At 32.7% G+C, this 19,154-nt stretch overlaps 3 protein-coding genes across 3 annotated transcripts; all 3 read left to right on the top strand.

Moving 5' to 3' along the window:
* The first annotated feature begins 14 nt into the window (after nucleotides 1-14).
* LOC106396897 lies at nucleotides 15-8,026 on the top strand. The gene is made up of 6 exons (XM_022700590.2): nucleotides 15-110; nucleotides 4,756-6,431; nucleotides 6,530-6,656; nucleotides 6,734-7,021; nucleotides 7,084-7,296; nucleotides 7,540-8,026. The coding sequence occupies exons 2-6, from the start codon at nucleotides 6,232-6,234 to the stop codon at nucleotides 7,831-7,833; spliced, it is 1,122 nt and encodes a 373-aa protein (XP_022556311.2). The 5' UTR covers nucleotides 15-110; nucleotides 4,756-6,231; the 3' UTR covers nucleotides 7,834-8,026.
* LOC106392909 lies at nucleotides 110-4,748 on the top strand. Its single transcript, XM_022700589.2, has 2 exons — nucleotides 110-4,067; nucleotides 4,142-4,748. Exon 1 carries the CDS (start codon nucleotides 1,366-1,368, stop codon nucleotides 2,767-2,769), a length of 1,404 nt encoding a protein of 467 aa, XP_022556310.1. The 5' UTR covers nucleotides 110-1,365; the 3' UTR covers nucleotides 2,770-4,067; nucleotides 4,142-4,748.
* Nucleotides 8,027-9,138: 1,112 nt separating the features above from the next.
* Nucleotides 9,139-13,734, top strand: LOC106396898 (cytokinin riboside 5'-monophosphate phosphoribohydrolase LOG1). The gene is made up of 7 exons (XM_013837405.3): nucleotides 9,139-9,415; nucleotides 10,662-10,759; nucleotides 10,914-10,944; nucleotides 12,093-12,192; nucleotides 12,961-13,031; nucleotides 13,129-13,272; nucleotides 13,356-13,734. The coding sequence occupies exons 1-7, from the start codon at nucleotides 9,209-9,211 to the stop codon at nucleotides 13,446-13,448; spliced, it is 744 nt and encodes a 247-aa protein (XP_013692859.2). The 5' UTR covers nucleotides 9,139-9,208; the 3' UTR covers nucleotides 13,449-13,734.
* Nucleotides 13,735-19,154: the final 5,420 nt, after the last annotated feature.

Here is a 19,154-nt window from a genome sequence, read left to right as displayed (position 1 = left end):
CTAAGACCGGCTCTGAATCCCAATAGCCCCAATACATGTTCCAAGACTTATTCGTTGAAGAATCGTGGAGGACTCCTTTAAACTCTTCGTTGAGTTAAACTGTTTTATTGGTAAATTTTTGCTTCACTTTTCCAAAAAGAAATGTAGCATAGCCTAAAACTAATTTAATTTTATTATATGTACTCCAAATTTGTTAATTATTATTTGATTTTAAATACTATACTCAACTTTGTTTTGTTAAAGCATTTCCAACAGATTCTTAAACTTTCAAATTTTGAAATTTTTTACTCTTCAACATACCTTCAAATTCTCGAATTTTGAGATTTTATAACTTACCTATAATTCTACTAATACTAATTTTGCATCATTTTAATTTTTATAGTTATATTTCACTTAAATTTTTAAATATATCTTTACATGTATATTATTATTAGTACATAAAACATATAGATGTGTTAAAGTCAAAATTATTAATATATAATATTATTATGAGAAATATACATATTATGCATATGTAATTTAACCATTTTATTCGATATCTATATATGAATTATAAATATTATGTTTTCCATTTTTAATGTGTATTGATTATTTATTTATAAAAAAATGGTGTTTCTAATTAATTATTATTAAAGCTGAAGACTAACATGTAATATACAATAACATTTAAAAAATATTTATTATTTAATGTTTATATTTGGAACAACTCAGTTTCAAATACTCATTTTGAAAATCATCTACCCTCAAAATAAGGTTCATTGGTGGAGATCATCTTAGCCTCGTTTGATTGTTAAGCATTAACCACTGTTATTTTGTTTGTTCTGTTCAGTTTGTTGTTCGATTTGATTGTTTGATCACTAGTAAAAATCTGACGCATAGCCACGGTATTGCCACTAAAAAACCGTGGCTAGGAAAAAAAAGCCACGCAAACGCCACGTAACAGCCACGAAGCAATATTACCCACGGAAAACCCAAAACAAAGCCACGAATAAACCACGAATAAGAAGCGTGGCTAGGATAGCCACGATACAGCCACCAAGTTTTCGTGGGTAAAGGGCTAGCCACGATTTAGTCACTAAATAATACCGTGGCTATGTCTTGTTTTTATGTGCCGACAATGAAATAGTAGTGCTATGTCCAATCGTATTGACCAAATGTAATATAGCCACGGTTTGTTCATGGCTGTTCTGTGGCTGAGATGTGCTTTAAGCAGTGCGAGTCAGAGAATTATTCGATTGGCAGTGATATTTTTCAAAAGCCACGATTCTTTAGTGGCTAAAGCGTGGTTACGTTGTAATATATAAACTTCTCACAGGTGAAACGTTAAGAACTTTCGATGTCCTCTCAAATTTTCTAAACAAAATCATGTTTTTCTACTTTGAGTCGAGGGAATGGATGGAACAAAGGATTGATCCTGAAAGTAATTCCGTTTCAGAAGTGTTTCTCGGAGGGATTGATGCATTTATTCAATTTGCCTGTAATCAAGCAGATTACAAGGAGCGACAAACTTTATTGTGTCTGTGTGCTCGATGCAAAAATGGGAAGCAGCGGGATGCAAAAGTTGTCGCAAGACATCTAGTCTTATACGGTTTTAAGGGAAATTATTATGTTTGGACGAGTCATGGAGAAAAATTCTACGATGTTGGTGAGAGTTCCGGGGCGAATCATTCGGCAAGTGAAGAGGCGATGTGGGAGAATCCTACTTGGAATGCTCATGAAGATCACTATCAAGGTATTCCAGAAGTACAAGCAGACATTGCGCCACCATACATGTCGGAACCTATAGAAGAGACGAACGTAGCAGAGCCATATCGTGATAGTGTTTTTGAAGCATTTGAAGCAGCCACTCAACCTCTCAACGAAGGTTGCGCAGACGGAATATCTTACTTGTCTCTTGCTTCGCGGATGATGAAAGTGAAGACATATTATAATTTGGCGGAAGCTTGTGTAGATGAGATATCTGAAGTATTTAGAAGTATGCTTTCACAGCCAAATAAAGCTCCAGCAACGTATTACGAGACAAAGAAACTGACTCGAGCGCTTGGGTTACCCGTACAGAAGATTGATGTCTGTGTGAAGAATTGTATGTTATTTTGGGAAGGAGAAGATGCGAAGTTGGAACGTTGTCGGTTTTATAATGAAGATCGCTACTACCCGAACAATAGAAAAGGGAAAAAGAAACCAACACAGAGAATGTTTTACCTGCCTATTGCAGATCGTCTGAAACGTCTATACCAACTCGAGGAGTCAGCTTCCAATATGCGGTGTCATAAGGAACATGTGACTTCGGAGGGCGAATTGCATCACCCATCTGATGCCATAGCCTGGCAACACTTTAATGAGGTATATCCCGCATTTGCTGCTGAAAGCCGGAACATTTATCTATGCTTATCAACAGATGGGTTTAATCCGATTGGTATGAATGGCGAAGCACATTCCTTTTGGCCCGTTATTGTAACTCCATACAATTTACCTCCGGGAATGTGTATGAAAAGAGAATTCTTTTACCTTTCGGTGCTAATTCCTGGGCCTAAACATCCAAGGAAAAGCTTAGATATTTACCTTCAGCCGTTAATTGAAGAATTACAGAGTTTACGGAAGTATGGTGTGGAAGCATATGATATTTCAAGGAAAGAAAGTTTCATAATGCGAGCAGTGTTGATGTGGACGATAAGCGATTTTCCAACGTATGGCATGCTTCAGGTTGGACAACTCATGGTCGGTTGGCATGCCCATATTGTCAAGATGAGACTGGTGCATTCTTGTTAGCTAATGGACGGAAACATAGTTGGTTTGATTGCCACCAAAGGTTCTTAGATGCAGATCATCCTTACAGGAAAAACTCTCAAGCATTTAGACGGAAAAAACAGTTGTAGATCCTCCTCCACCGTGGTTGACCGGAGAAGAAATACTACGTGAAAGGATAAATAATATACAAGGTTTATCAAAATATGTTGAATGTGGAGGGAATGGACACGATAACCCATCGAAGACAATATCTGGCTACGAAGTTATTCACAATTGGGTAAAGAAGAGTATCTTCTGGGAGTTACCGTATTGGGAAAATCATCTTCTTCGGCATAACCTTGATTTCATGCACATTGAGAAAAACGTCTTTGATAACCTGACGAACACGGTGTTAAATGCTCCTGGAAAGACAAAGGACAACATCATAAGCAGATTGGATCTTCCAGGACTATGCAAAAGACGGGATTTAGAGATGAAAGAGGATGGAACGATGCCCGTGCCAATATTCAGACTGTCAAATGAGGCAAAACGTCAATTTCTTATGTGGCTGAAAAATAACATAAAATTTCCCGATGGATACGCCTCCAAATTTAGTTGATGTATTGATGAAAGCAATTTAAAGCTACATGGACTAAAAAGTCATGATTGTCATGTCATAATGGAACGACTATATCCGTTTGCGTTCGCTGAACTCCTTCTGAAAAATGTTCACACTGCAATTCAAGGTATTTCTTTATTGTATCATTTTTAAATTTACTATAATCGATGTTATAACTATAATGGTTTTTTTTTACAAATATTGCCCTCTTTTTCCGAGATATCTCCTCGAAGATTTTGAAAAAATCAGATGTTGGTCTTTTAAAGGCAACTATCGGTGTGAAGCTTTGTAACTTGGAAAAGATATTTCCTCCATCATTTTTTGATGTTATAGAACATCTTCTTATGCACCTTCCAGATGAGGTAGCCTTAGGTGGTCCCGTCCATTTTAGGTGGATGTATGTATTTGAAAGATACATGTACCATTTGAAAAAGATGGTCAAAAACAAAGCACACATTGCTGGTTCGATAATTGCACAATGGATAAACGAGGAGATTTCAAGGGCCTCCTCAAATTTTTTTGGGCATCCTGAAATCATGAGCATTCCAGAAGGTCCGAATGATATTCGTTTCTCGTACAATTATCCGGATGTACCACCTTTGTTTTACCATGAAGGGAGAATCAGTGGTCAATGCTCAACAGGTTGGTTGAATGATGAAGATAACATTGTCCTTCAGACATTTCTGATGTTCAACTGTGAAACATTTGCTCCATATGAAAGGTAGTTTAATATTATGAAATAAATTATAAAAGTTCTTATTGATAGTTACATTATAAAAAATTTAATGTCTGCAGGATGTTTGAAGAGTATATGACGCTAAGTGTTCCTGATATTAGTCCAACTGCAGTGCAGAAAGCGAAAGACACAAAGTTTGATGAGTGGTGCAAAGACTACGTGAGTTTTACTGTATTAATATTATCGAGTTCCACGATTTATATAATATAACTTCTAATTCACAATAATGTTATTGTATTGCATATTAATGATGCAACTCAGTTTTACACATTTCCTATGTGGATGTTGGATTTTGTACAAGGTCCTAGGCGTAGTTATAGGTCCTTGCCAATATATCACACACGTGGATACACTTTTCACACTCATAACCACGGTCAAAATAGGAAAACTCAACATTATGGTGTTTGTGTCCCTGGAACCAATGATATGGACTACTATGGCCTCATACAGGAGAACATGATGGTGGAGTATCATGGTGATGTTGGCTTGAAAGTCATGGTTTTTAAATGTTTAGAAAATCACGGTATGAGAAGAAATTTATCTGGTCTTGTTGATGTCTCACCACGCAGGCAATATGCAAAATATGATCTTTTTGTATTACGAGGTAACTGAAATATATATATATATTGTTTTTTGAGATTTGATGTCTATGATGTTATTATGTCATGAACAGGTAATTGTGATCAAGCATGTTTTATTCCTTATCCACGGGTACGTCGACATTCAGGCGATGACTGGTGGGCATGTGCAAAAATTATTCCCCGAGGAATCCGAGAAACGTCAGAAATTGCTCTAACTGCGTGGCAAGATGATAGGCGTGACCAAGTTGCTGAAAGTTCATTATTACGGGTGGAAACTCATGTTGTTGACGATGTGTCTGATTGTGATATTGCTCCGGTGAATCCTCCAAACAATGAGTATGTATCCGATGCAGAGGTAGATGGAGCAGACGATGATTCAGACGGTGATTCAGAGTAGCCTAATATATTCTACTGAGGTAAGGTTGTAAAATATGTCGTAAAATAAGTTGTAAGATTGCTTAAAAAAACTTATATGATCTAAAATATGTTCTGGGTTGTAAAATATGTTGTATGGTTGTGAAATATGTTGTAAGATTGTTAAAAAAAATTATATGATGTAAAATATATTGTAAAATGTGAATTGTAGTCGTTGTCTGAGTTGAATGTTGATGGAAAAGGGTTCGGAGATGAGTAGAAGGCTGATGGAAAAGGGTTTGGGGTTATAGTTTAGGGGTTAGATGTTTGTGGTATCGGGTTTTTAAAGATAGCCACGCTAATTTCGTGGCTAGACCGTGGCTATGTGGAAATTGCCCAAAACCAAATGGTTTGGCTCCAATTATTTTTTGTTTGGCGGTTGATATTAAAACTTAGCCATGGTTTTATCGTGGGAAGGTCGTGGCTAGTACGAAATTTTGGTAACCAAAATGGTTTGGCTCCAATTTATTCGGTTTTGGCTCCAATTGTTTTTCAGTTCGCGGTTATTATTAAAATTAAGCCACAGTTTGACACTGTATTTTCGTGGCTGCGTAAGAAGGGTTTTATTTCGATTTTCCCCTTCACTCTCAACACTTAGAAAAAAAGAAGCAAACTCTTCGAAACTCTCTCCCGTGTATCGTCTTCTCCGATTTCAAGTCTCACCGTCTCCGATTCCCCCCTCTCCCTCTAACATTTCTCCAGGTAACTCTCTATCTCTCTTCTTTTAACTCGAACCCGAAACCCTTCGATTCTCGATTCGATTTGATGTTCTAGGGTTTCGAATAAGGGTTTTTTAGATTAGGTTTATTCTCTTTGATTTATGGTTTTTTCTTCCTTGTTTAGTTTAACAGCATCGATTTAGGGTTTCTTTTTCTCTACTTAAATCTCGATTTTGTTTTGATTCTATGTCTCATAGTTGTTAGATCAGGGTTTTTTTTTCTCTGTGTTAGAGTTGTTCGATATAGGGTTTCAGTTTAGTCGCTGTCTCAGTTTGTTCTTTTCATTGTCTCATAATTGTTAGGGTTGTTTCTCTTCTCTGTGTTAGACTTGTTTGATTCGGGTTTTTGATTTTGTTTCTCTTCTCTGTGTTAGAGTTGTTTGATTATGTTTTGATTTAACTTACACACTTTAACTTTTTCTTTTGTTAACTGCATATGACCTCAAGAAGAGGACCAGGGACATCTCCTATGTCTCCTCCAATGCCACCTGGTGCCACGGGAGTGGCTTCAAACGGACAAGCTTCATCCTCTCGTTCAAATAGCTATCCGCAAATGTCTCTCAATGCCATGTTCAATGCTCCTGCTAGGATATCCCAGCCACACCTCCATCCAGATAAACTCAATGGAGCTTTATGGTAAGCTAATTGTTTCATTGTATTACTGTCATAGATTTTTAGGCTTCTTATTTGTTTAGGATTGTCTCTGATGTCTCTGATGTTTCTTGTCTCTTTAGGTTCTCTATCGACCCATCAGTGGGTGCTTTCATCCGCGCAACATGGCAAGGATACTACATGGGGCCTTGGAAGAGTTGGAGGTCTGTCTCTGACGAAAGGAGGGATTCATGGTGGCAGACGTTTGTGGTAACTGATTTACTTACTTAATATGCCTCTAAAATGGTTCTTTGACAACCACTAACTATATTGTTTTCCTGTTGTAGCAAAATTTCTACTGGGAGCCTCAGTTTAATGACTTGGTGTATGCGCTGTGGAAAAAGGAAACATGGACATCGATTGGTGAAAGGATAAGCACGAAGAAGAGGAAAAACAAGCAGCCAAAGTATATCAATGAGAAGGACTGGACTACACTTATGGAGTATTGGACCACAGAACCAGCCAAGAAGAAGAGCAAGAAAGCTGCTAAGAGCCGCAAGTCTGACACAGTGGGTAAAGGAGTACACAAGCAAAATGCTAGACCTGTTGGTTTTGCAAGAATCGAATACAACATGGTATTTTCCCTTGTCTTTATTTTCCCCTGTTCCCTAACTAATTTTCTTTTTCTTTTTTGCAGACGACTGAGACTGGTGAACTTCCATCCTACACAGACCTTGTAAGGAAGACATACACAAACAAGGATGGGACTTTTGTGGACTATCGTGCTGAAGAACTAGTTACTAAAGCTGAGATGGAAGCCACACAGCTCTCTAACACTGATGGATCACCACAGAGCCCATCAGCAACCTCAGCTCCTTCACGTGTCTTGTTAAACCAAGCTTATCTGAAGGTATGTTTTCAATCTGTTGTCTTGTGCTTTGTTTTAATCTGTTATGTTTAGTTCTACTTGGAGTTATTACTGCTAATTGTCTGTTTTCTCTATAGACTTAGGTTCCAATTAAAATATCAAGTATTTTTTCTTGACAGTTTTGTTGTCTCTGGAACTGGAATTAGGAGTTAAATGAAAGCCTCTTATTTACAATGTTGTATGTGGTGTTGATTTTGATTGAATCTGCTTTACCTTTGCTCTCAGAATGCTAAGGGAAAGAGAGGGCATGTCTATGGAGTCGGCAGTGCCCAGTATAGGGAACATGCGCCATCTGCAAGAGTCCCAGCTTCTCTTTCCCGCAACCTGGAGCTCGAGTTGCGTGTGAGTGGAATTGAGACAAACTTGCAAAGTGTGACTGCTAATGTGAGTTCACTAAAGGAGGATGTGGCAACAATAAAGGAGAATGTCTCAACAACAATGGCTGCAATCAATGTGCTCATCCAAACACTTCGACCTCAAGCTACTCCTCAGCAACAAGTCCCTTCTACTCAGGCTTAACACCCTTCTGCTCTCAGCCTTTCCAAGCCAATGGCTTTTAGATGCATGTTTAGCATCTTTTGATTTATGTACCATCCTTAAAACTCTCTTCCTTTTGTTCTTAAGACTGAATCCTCTTGTTTGATATTTATCTTTTTATGTTTAGCTTTTGTAAACCAACTCTTTATTAATATCATTTCTGTTATGTTTTAAATTGTGTTTTAGGATTGAATTAGTAACTGATTTAGTTTTATTGGCAATTGAATTTGGTAATCAAAATGAAAACTATTTAAGAAAAAATAGTGGCTAGAGCATTAACTACTGGAAAACAAGGTTAAGACAAGCCACGACAATACTGTGGCTAAAGTAGCCACTACACTAACCCGTACCGTGGCTAAAGAATGCCATGCAAAAAACAGTGGCTTTTATCGTGGCTGAGTCTACCCATGGTAAAAATATCAAATCGTGGCTATAGTAGCCACAAAACGATAGTGGTTAAAAACATAAAACCACGGTTTTTCTTTCCCACGAAATTATAGCTACGGTATTTTCTCGACATAGAATCGTTGCTTCTAATCAAAAAGCCACGGTTTTTGGCTTACATTGCCACAGTTTGTAAGTGGTCGTGACTATGCGTAAGATTTTTACTAGTGGATACTTGAGTCCCCTTCTATCAAAAATTAATATCTTAATTGTTCGCATCAGAAAGCAGTCGTCAATTACGAAACATATGTCATCCACCTTGTCCACACATAGGTACTTTGTGATAATAATAAATACAAATGTGATATTATGAATGTGAACCTTTTATCAAAGACAAGTCAGTACATTGTAATTATTTTATTTAGTTTTGTTGAACGGCGTAAATGGAAATTCTTTATCTGCATATAACATAACAAATAAAAAAATATTTAGAATATTTCCAATGGCACCACTCAAATTTTCCCTCTATAATTTACTATAAAATAGAATATTTTTTAAAAAAATAACTCTATTATAAAGTAACTTTTACTCCAACGGTATTTATTTTATAACAGAAATAGTTTATTATAGTGTGAAATATAAAAAAATATCATTTTTTATTTTATTTTTGGAATGAAAAAGTGAAGTTCTTCTATATTTAACGAGTTATTCTGTTTTAGATTAAATTATAGAGGAAAAAATGAAGTGTCATTTTAGGTGGTCTAAGTATTTTTTTTTTCTTCGAGTATTTTTTATCTATTTAAATATTTATTGTGAGAGTGTCAAACTAATGTTTTAGGAAGAAAAAAAATATGTCAAAGTCATGTAGCCAATATTTATTATTAATTTATTTTAAAAGTTTATTTTGAAGATATTACTATTAGGAAGCGTATGAGCTAGGGCATATTACCCCACCCTCTAATTTTCTATATGTATGTACAAAGAACATTCACACCAACACACAACGAGAAAGAGATTCTTCTTTCAATATATTAAAAACAAAACTGTGTACTGGAAAGAAAAAAAAGATAAAGAGATGGAAGTTGAACCAAAGTTCAAGAAAATATGTGTGTTTTGTGGAAGTAGTGCTGGTAATAAAACCAGTTACAGAGATGCTGCTATCGAACTCGGAGCCGAACTGGTAAACATTCCAAGTTCTTTCTTTCTTGTTCTCTTCTTCTTTCTTTTCTTTAGAATCTTGTTCTTTATTATTTGTTTTTCTTAGTTCTTCGTTTTGTATATACAAGAAAAGTAGCTTTGAATCTGGAGATTAAACTGTTTATCTTTTTGTCACAGTTTATGAGCAACCCTAAAAAGTCTGTTTTTTCTTCTCTCGGTTTGAAAACCTTTGGAATTCCAAGTCTTTAGGAAGACTCATGTCTCAGATTTTGAAACGGTGGAAACCAAAACCACATGATATTCCTTCTATTTCAGATTTTTCATGGCTCATTTTAGTTAACTCTATATTGCTATTAAATTGGCATTTATCAAAACAAACTAAAAGCAAAACAATACAGATAGCTTATACCATTTCTTAATCACCTTGTATTCACTCAAACACACGAACAATACTCGGTGTATTTTAGACCATCTCCAACGGTTTATTCTATTTTTTACTTAAAATAGAGTAATTCTATAATAGAGTTTGAGTTTGCTCCAATGATACTATATTTTAGAGTAAAAAATAGAGTGATGAACAAAAAAAAGTTACTCTATATTTAGAATAAACATATTTTTCATTATATTATAGAGTGAAAAATATAATAATATTAAAGTATTTTTACTGTAAATTATATTTTATACTGAAAAATAGAGTGACGGTGGAATCCTTAGGAATGGCGATGGCAGAGAGAAGACTAATGGATCTATATTGATATTGTTTTGAATATCGCACGTTGCATGTCAAATAAATTATAAATTTACATTTACCACCAAAACAAAAAGTTGGGTTTACTCAATAACATGTCTTCACTAAATCATTTTAGCCATTTAGAGTTAGTGGAGTCAACTATTCATATTAATTATAATTGCCCATTATCTTTCTTTAGATGGTTTTTATTCGGAAGAATATCATCGTCAGTTTGTGCATACTGTGGTCACTGGTAAAAGTATAGTTCCAAAGCTTAGAAAATAAAAAGGGATGACATTCAAAATTATTTTAGTTGAATTGTGATTGGAACGCTCATACTTTCTTACCATCTTTTTCATGTACTTTCATAAGTACTCTTACCAAAAATGTGATTATGGAGTTTCCGCATTTAAAGGTTTTTTCTACAATATCTTTATCCACTGTTACGTGTGTGATTTTTTCTCTCTTTTACCGACAGTTGTGGTATTTACTAGTTAACTATGACAACAACTACTAAAACCAAATGTTTATTTCCTAGGTATCAAAAAATATCGATCTTGTCTATGGTGGAGGGAGCATTGGTTTAATGGGTTTGATTTCTCAAGCTGTTTACAATGGAGGTCGCCATGTCATCGGGTTAGCTTTCTACATTTTTTTAGTTTCAGTTTTCTCCAGTCATTAAAGTTTAAAATGTAACAATTATTAAAAGATAGAATCTTAGCATACGTGTAGTAGTATTTGTGACGTTTATTTTTTTAAACTAACTGTTTTGTCTTGTTACTGTCTACAGGGTTATCCCCAAGACACTAATGCCAAAAGAGGTACGTCCGAAATATAACTCCAAAATAATATTATTGGTTTTTGCCACTTTTCATACAACAAATAAAGAATTTCGACAAATTGGTGGTAGATAATAGAATATATACATCAACCTCAGACTCAGAAATGTTATCTTTAGACATGTATCGCATATTTGTCTTATATCATAGAGGGTTTCAATTGAGACAAAATGCCCGCAATTTATTGGGTAGTGATATTTTCATATTTCCTTTATCTTTTATTTTTGTTAAAAAAACAGTTTTCAAGTGTAGTTAATTACTTATTTTAGAGCTTTTGAGTTATTTAAAACAATAAAATTAATGTCACCAATATGTTGCCCAAAATATGATTAGCTTTCTACGAAAGGGGTCAAAGTGATAAATATAAGACAACCATCTCGAAAGACTAAATCATCATTACACGTATCCTTTCTCACAACGTAATGGGCTAAGGGCATCTCAGCTCCATAATTTCACTAGTAACTCTAATATAGAGTTAGTTTTGTTCCGATGGTTAACTCTATAATAAAATTACTCTATAATAGAGTGGAATATAGAGTAATGTTGTTTTTCTACTCAGGGCCGGCCCTGGGCTAAAGCAGGTAAAACCCATGCTTTAGGCGCCAAATTATATTATATATTTATAGGGCAGAAAAATTTCTAAAGTTAGTTGTAGTGTAGTGGTTGACACTGCTATTAGTCTAACCAAAAGGGCAGGGTTCAAAACTCAACTTCGTTTTTTAGGTGAAATGTTTTTATAGTTGGATTGGGCTTTAGGCGCCAAAAACCAACGGACCGGACCTGTTTCTACTCCATAAAATTCTTCTATATTCCACTCTATTATAGAGTTAACCGTTAGAACAAAACCAACTCTATCTATTTTAGTGGAAATTATAGAGCATCATTGGAGATGATCAAACGTATGATTGCATATAGCTAAAATTGGATTTGTAAATTACAGTCGAATAAGTTATCAGATTCACAAATTGCAAAATAAATTTTTCTGGGAGGATATGGATACCATAAAACAAGTGGCGTGAGTGTGTAAGACTTTTTGTCATTTTGTTTTGGAATATACATAAGTCACACACAAGTGGTGCTGGATGGCTACAACAATAATAATAATTTGTAAATTGTATATGCGAATAAAGATAACAGGCGAGACAGTGGGAGAAGTGAAGGCAGTAGCAGACATGCACCAAAGGAAAGCTGAAATGGCTAAGCACTCTGATGCTTTTATTGCTTTGCCTGGTTGGTTCCTTTATTTTTCTTATCCACATTTTTAATGTATTATTGTTTTGATTAGCAATATTGTACTGGCAGACCGTCTGCCATCTCGTGTTACCATTCCGTAACATGGTAAAAAGATGGTGCCAACGTGCAAATTTTATTATTAACATGAAAAATTATCAAAAATACCACATAATACCAATTTTCATGTTTACACTGATCATTTTTACTATCACTTTTAACGAAGGGTAAAAAAACATTTATAACCTTAGAGCTAATTAATCTAGACTTATGGTTTAGAGTTGAGAGGTGAGGTAAAATTTTTAGAATGTGATGTTTAGGATTATAATAAATATATAAATAAATACTTAAAAAAATTTAAAAATTTTAAAAATAGTTTCAAAAGAAATTTTGAAAAAAAATTCAAAAAAAAAATTATAAAAAAGTTTGAATTTGAAAAAGTATAATTCGAAAACATTTTCAAAAAATATTTTTATTATTTATTTTTTTTATTTATTTATTTAAATAATTATTTATTATATATATAGAACAATTGTATAAGAGTATTTTACCAATTAATGAAGAAAATATTTTTAAAAATGTCTTTTTAATGGTGATAAACATGAATAATGATACCAAAAGAGTGGTAAACGTAAAAATTATCTTATTAACATCACGTTTACTACAATTTCTTACCGTTTTTTTTACGTTGTACTAACGAAACTCCTAATCTCTATCTAAATTTTGATTAGTAAATGAGAACTAATGGAAGATACTATATATACGTAGGTGGATATGGTACACTTGAAGAGCTTCTTGAAGTAATCACTTGGGCACAGCTTGGAATCCATGATAAACCAGTAATCATTTCGCCTCCATTTATATTACATTGTTTATAAAAATTCATAATTAATGAATTATATCCAATGATTGTATAATGTAAAAACGAATGCGAAGGTGGGACTATTGAATGTGGAAGGATACTACAATTCATTGTTATCGTTCATAGACAAAGCAGTGGAAGAAGGTTTCATTACACCAACTGCTCGTCATATCATTGTTTCTGCTCCTTCTGCAAAAGACCTTGTCAAGAAACTTGAGGTTATTTTCTCCTTTTAATTTATTTACGACTATATTTAATTAAAATTTGTTTCAAACTGTTTCTTTTTTGGTTCAAAATATAGGAATATGTACCAAGGCATGAGAAGGTCGCCTCAAAGAAAAGTTGGGAGATGGAGCAAATTGGGCAGAGTCCCACTTGTCAAATCTCAAGATGAAGATGGACTAGCTAATATTCTTAATTAGGATAAGCCCCATTGAATGTTTCTCCAGATTGGGTTCCTTTTTATTGATGTTAAACTTGGTCCCAGCAACCGGAAAACATAAGTTGACTTTTCTTTCTGTAGCTGCTTCTGTTGTTTCATGTATTTTTAGGCTTTTATTTTGAAAAGAAAAGACCAATTTTTTTTTTGTATTTTGTAATATGCTTCCACGCATAACTCAATTGTTGGGGTTTATTTTTGTTTTTGTTTTTGACGAGTTTAAGTTGATCTTTTTCTAATCTTTGGAGTTATTTGTTTTGTCTGAACTTGTAATTATAGTCGCTGTTGATTTAGGGTGTGATTGGTTTCTCCGCTGTCACCCGTAAACGCAACTTTTGCGGTAGGTAGCGATTGTTGGCGTTTTGCAACAATCCCCCAAACCGCTATAAACCTCATAAATTCAAAAGCTGGTTCCAACTAGCGTTTGCGGTTGCGAACGGTTGCGGGAGGATAATTTTTTTAAAAAACAATATAAATTCAAAAAATAAAAATATTCAATAAAAAATTTAAACTGAAATTATAAAAATACTAAAATATATCTATTACATTTTAATTAATATTATAAAATTTAAAATAAAAATATTTTCTATAATTTTTAAAATTTAAAACTATAACTTTCTAAATATAATTTTTATATTTATTATAATTTTATAATTTTTTATATTTTTATAATTATACAAATGTAAATATTATTAATTTATTATTTAACCGCTGCTGCATTTGGTAGTTAACTAGTCATAAGTATCCCACAAACGCACCAATTTCTAACCGCAAAACCAGTCGTACAAATCTCTTAGAACCGCTAGAAACCGCAACCATCCGCATCCGCAAACTCCCGCAACCGCAATCGTTACGTTTGAACCAGTCAGACCCTTAGTATGGAGGCCATCACAAGCCACCACCGCCTTAGAGCCCACTCCAAATTTAATATTTTAGGGTCTAAATTTTACTAATATACCCTTTATTTTCATTAAGATGCTTGCTTCAGAAATTGTCGAATTTTTATTGATGTAAAATTGAGGAAAATAGATAATCACAAAAAAATGCATTTATATTCAAATTTAAAATGTTTTCTTAATATGTATGAAAACTCTAATACACACATCTTTTTGAACTATATGAAGTATAATATTCGGTCTAAATGTTAATATAAGTTATTTCAATTATGTAATAGTTTATTAAAAAAATTGAAAATTTTATTTTTAATAATGTTTTATGCTATACTAAAATTAATAATTATACCACCTAACTTTTGTTTACCAGGGCATCAATGGTAATGAGCCGACTCTGATTATAGTGGATGATTGGCTGAAAATTTAGCTGTAAAATGTGTATTTTAAGTGAATTGGTTGTAATTTGAAGATTTATTTGTATAGATTTTTGTTGAAATTTTGATTGCAGTTATAAGTTTTTGGCTGTAAATATTTTAAAATAAATTAGTATTAGTTCGACTATAAAATATGTATGGTGTATAAGGTATAGTAGGATACAATTTGATAGATTTGTGACATTTTGGATGGATAATCTCAGAGATACAAATTATGAACGAATGTACGGTTTTTGCTTTAAATTTTAAATCTAATAAACTAATGCTTCATCCAGTCAATATATATAGGGATAGGGTTGCTATGTAAAAAAAAAATATATATATATATATATATATAACTACTATAGTTTATAGATATTTCTTAATAAATTCACACTCATAGTATAACAATGTAAAACTAAAGTTGTACTAATATTACGTGTATATGTCCGTAAGACAACAGTTAAATTATAACCTTTTGATGTATTGTGTCTTTTTTTGGTCTTAAACATTTACTAGAATTGGACCCGCACATTCTTGTGAGTTTTGTATTAATTTAGTGAAAATATAAATTATATAAAAATAAATAGTTGTGTAATTTGAATAACGTAGAACTAAAAATTGTTTTTGGTTGTAAATATTTTAAAATAAATTAGTGTTAGCTGGGCTATAAAATGTGTATTGTGTATAAGGTATAGGATGATACAATTTGATAGATTTGTGACATTTTGGATGGACAATCTCAGAGATACAAATTATGAACGAATGTACGGTTTTTGCTTTAAATTTTAAATCTAATAAACTAATGCTTCGTCCAGTCAATATACAAAGGGTTGCTATGTAAAATATATATATATATATATATATACTATATTTTAGAGAACTTTCTTAATAAATTCACAGTCGTAGTATAACAATGTAAAACTAAAATTGTACTAACATTACGTGCATCTGTCCGTAAGACAACAGTTAAATTATAACATTTTGATGTATTGTGTCTTTTCTTGGTCTTAAACATTTACTAGACTTGGACCCGCACATTCTTGTGAATTTTGTCTTAATTTAGTGAAAATATAAATTATATAAAAATAAATAGTTGTGTAATTTGAATAATGTAGAACTAAAAATTATTTTTGGAGCATTTTGTTGTTTTTTATTTATATTTGCATAAAGTTTTATAAATATTTTTTAATGTTTGGTGATACATAGTTATAATTAATATTAGATGTAGATATTGTGATTTAATTTCAATGAAATAAACATAGAGGAACAAAGTATATGAATTTAATAAGACTAAACAAAGTTTTAAAGATATTTATACTGCACTTCTATACGTTTTAGTTTAATAATTTTTTTTAAAAAAATTGTTGTAATAGAATAAGGATATGAATCGTGTATATATTTATAACTAGAGGGTGTCCGCGCTGCGCGCGGAATATTGTTTTATTATTGCTAAGAGCATGATTTTTTTGGATAATATAATTATGTTGTCGTTTTTATTTGTTAAGAGCATTATTTAGTGTTTTTAATGTATTAAATAGTAGTAGGTGATAGGTTAATATATTTTGTGTTTGTTTTTTTGAATAATGTGTTGTTGTGTGTATAGTACTTGTTAATAGTGAAGTGAACCTGTAACGTAAAAGAATATTGAATTTCAATAACTTTGCATCTATGCATTTGTTGATTAATTCTAAGATTAACGGTTTCAACGTCAAAATTGTTATTTTTTCATATTTTTGAAAATTATAACTTTTAAGATATTTTTTGTCCTCTCCCCATATTTTGACCTTGAGTTGTCACCGTCTATGTAATTCGTTACCTTTCTGGTGTGCGGTGCTTCTCAGCATCACCGAAAAAGACTCACTTCTTTCTCTTGTTTTTCTTTGGATTTTTCACCTGCGAAATTATATGGTATTTGTTGTAGATCAGATTTCTGAGTTTTCAGTTGTTCGGCTGATTCTCACGGTTTGTAGGTTGTTATATTCAATATTGATTGCTCATCTTTTTCTTTAGATTTCAGCTGATGTTAGGAACTGTATCTCCTTGGTTGGGTCAGATTTTAGTCGTGTTTGATGTTTTATTCCTCGTCGTTGGCTTACCGCCAATAGTCTTTGCTCGTCTTGGTTTTCAAGATCTAGTTTTTGGTGTTCTGACTTCTATGCTCTCTTTCATAGCTCGAGGACGGCTTCATAGTTTGCTGATTTCGTTTCGTCTCTCTTTCCCTCTGTATTCTCGCATCTCTTTGCAGCTTTCATCGCATCTCTGGTGGCTCTCCCTTTCACCATGTTTGCCACTCGAGGTTTAGATAATATTTTCGTTCGTGTATGCTCTGTGGGCTTCGAAGGTTATTTTTGGTCTCAAGTTTAGTTTCTGATTTTTTGGTGGTTGTCTTCCATTCTCCCTCCCTCAAGTTGTTTCTTTTCTTTCCATGTTTCTTTTGGTATAGGTGTGCGGAGTTAGTCTCTTGAAGCTTTGGTCCTTTCTATCCAGAACTTTGTGTTTTTTCACTTGCATGACCGTTTTGTATGTTCGTGTTTAGTTTATGAGATGTTTATTACCTTTTAGCTACTGGTTATGATTCCGGTGCTTTAAGCATATATCTTCCTACTTCTTGGTGGCTTTGGCCTTTCGATTATTATTCTCCATCTGGCCCATTTTCTTGGTTATTTGTGTTGGTGCTCTAATTTCTTATTCTTAGTTTGATTATCTTATGATAATAATAGTGAAATAAATATATAATTTGTAAATAAAATAAGAAAAATTAGTAAAAATAATAAAATGGTGAAAGTTTATGCTATTTTAGTTATGAATAAATTAAAATTTTAAAATATATTTATATTATTTTATTTATTTCGGACCAATAAGTGTGAAAAGGATTAGATAGTATACAATTAGAATTTATGGAGTAAATTGCAATAATTTAAAAGAAGAAGGATTTAAAATACAAAAAAAACATGAAGACACATGTCAACAAACCTCCCTTCCACGTGTCATAAGAAGGGAAAAAAACAATTTTATATATATATATAGATAAATAAACTATCAAATCTAACCAATGTATTTGAGAACCAAATTAAACAACAATTAATAAACTATTTTCATTAAATATGATTAATAGTAGGGTTGGGCAAAAAACCCGGATCCAAAAAACCGAACCGAACCCGATCCGAAAAAGTAGTATCAAACCCGAACCGAAATTGATTAAATATCCGTATGTGTTCAAAATTTAGGTATTTAGAGAACCGAAACCGAATCCGATCCGAACCGAAGTATTTCGGGTACCAGATTATATCCAAAATTGATTTATATATCTATATATATTAATTATTTTTAGATTTAATATATATTAAAAACATCAAAATATATAAGATACTTTTAAGTTATCCAAAATACTTATAAATATATACAAATAGTCAAAAGTACATGTCTAAAATAGCTAAAGTATACTCAAAACACCAACAATACTTAAAATATCTATTGATTCTCAATCCAAATATTCAAACCAAACCAATTTATATGTTAATTCTAGGTATTTTGACATTTGCTATTCAAATTTTCATGTAATATATTGTTTTGTTTATAGATTTTGAGAAATTTAAAGTATATAATGAATTTTAAAAGTTTAAAAATAATTTAAATGGGTGAACCGATCTCGAACCGAACCCGCAAAGATCCGAACCGAATCCATACCGAAATCTAGAAATACCCGAATGAGGCTGAAATCTTTGAACCCGAAAACCCAAAACCCGAATGGCCCGAACCGAACCCGAATAGGGGCCCGAACCGAACCGAACCAAACCGAACCCAAATAGTAGATTTTTAAAATGACTCTATTTTAATAGAATAGATGCTTAGATATTTTCAATAAATTTATCTTGTATTTGGAGTCTTATTGTATCGTGTATAAGATGTAGTAGGATACAATTTCTTCTTCTTTTTTTTGATCAAATAGTAGGATACAATTTCATATTGTGACATTTTGGATGGAAATCTCAGAACTACAGATCATGAACAAATGTATGGTTTTTGCATTAAATTTTAAATCTAATCCTCTGTATATTAATAGAGAAACATTAAAAAAGTTATAACGCGTAGTTTAACGCGTAGTTTGTACTAATTTAAAAAGTGTCATGTTGAGTTGTCACGTAATTGAAATTCTAATTTTGCTTATGTGGCGGCTTGGGAATCAATTGAGAATTTTGTTAGTCCAAAATTAAATTTCTAAGAAATGTTATATTATATAGTATGTCTCTTGTGTACCATTAATTTATCAAATTGAAACTATTATATATTCTTTCCTTAAATAAAACCTACGGAATTACCTAATATGATTAAGATATATAAGACAATTAATG

This window comes from Brassica napus, chromosome C4 (genome assembly GCF_020379485.1).
Source record: "Brassica napus cultivar Da-Ae chromosome C4, Da-Ae, whole genome shotgun sequence".
Taxonomy (NCBI): Eukaryota; Viridiplantae; Streptophyta; class Magnoliopsida; order Brassicales; family Brassicaceae; genus Brassica; species Brassica napus.
This window is presented reverse-complemented; position numbering and strand designations above follow the sequence as displayed.

Excerpts from the sequence above, each read along its gene's own strand:
- LOC106396897 (XM_022700590.2), top strand. The coding sequence starts at position 6,232 with ATGACCTCAAGAAGAGGACCAGGGACATCTCCTATGTCTCCTCCAATG. Across the intron at positions 6,432-6,529 it reads AAACTCAATGGAGCTTTATG|GTTCTCTATCGACCCATCAG; the intron begins GTAAGCTAATTG and ends TTGTCTCTTTAG. Across the intron at positions 6,657-6,733 it reads CATGGTGGCAGACGTTTGTG|CAAAATTTCTACTGGGAGCC; the intron begins GTAACTGATTTA and ends TTCCTGTTGTAG.
- LOC106392909 (XM_022700589.2), top strand. The coding sequence starts at position 1,366 with ATGTTTTTCTACTTTGAGTCGAGGGAATGGATGGAACAAAGGATTGAT.
- LOC106396898 (XM_013837405.3), top strand. The coding sequence starts at position 9,209 with ATGTACAAAGAACATTCACACCAACACACAACGAGAAAGAGATTCTTC. Across the intron at positions 10,945-12,092 it reads AGACACTAATGCCAAAAGAG|ATAACAGGCGAGACAGTGGG; the intron begins GTACGTCCGAAA and ends ATGCGAATAAAG. Across the intron at positions 13,273-13,355 it reads ACCTTGTCAAGAAACTTGAG|GAATATGTACCAAGGCATGA; the intron begins GTTATTTTCTCC and ends TTCAAAATATAG.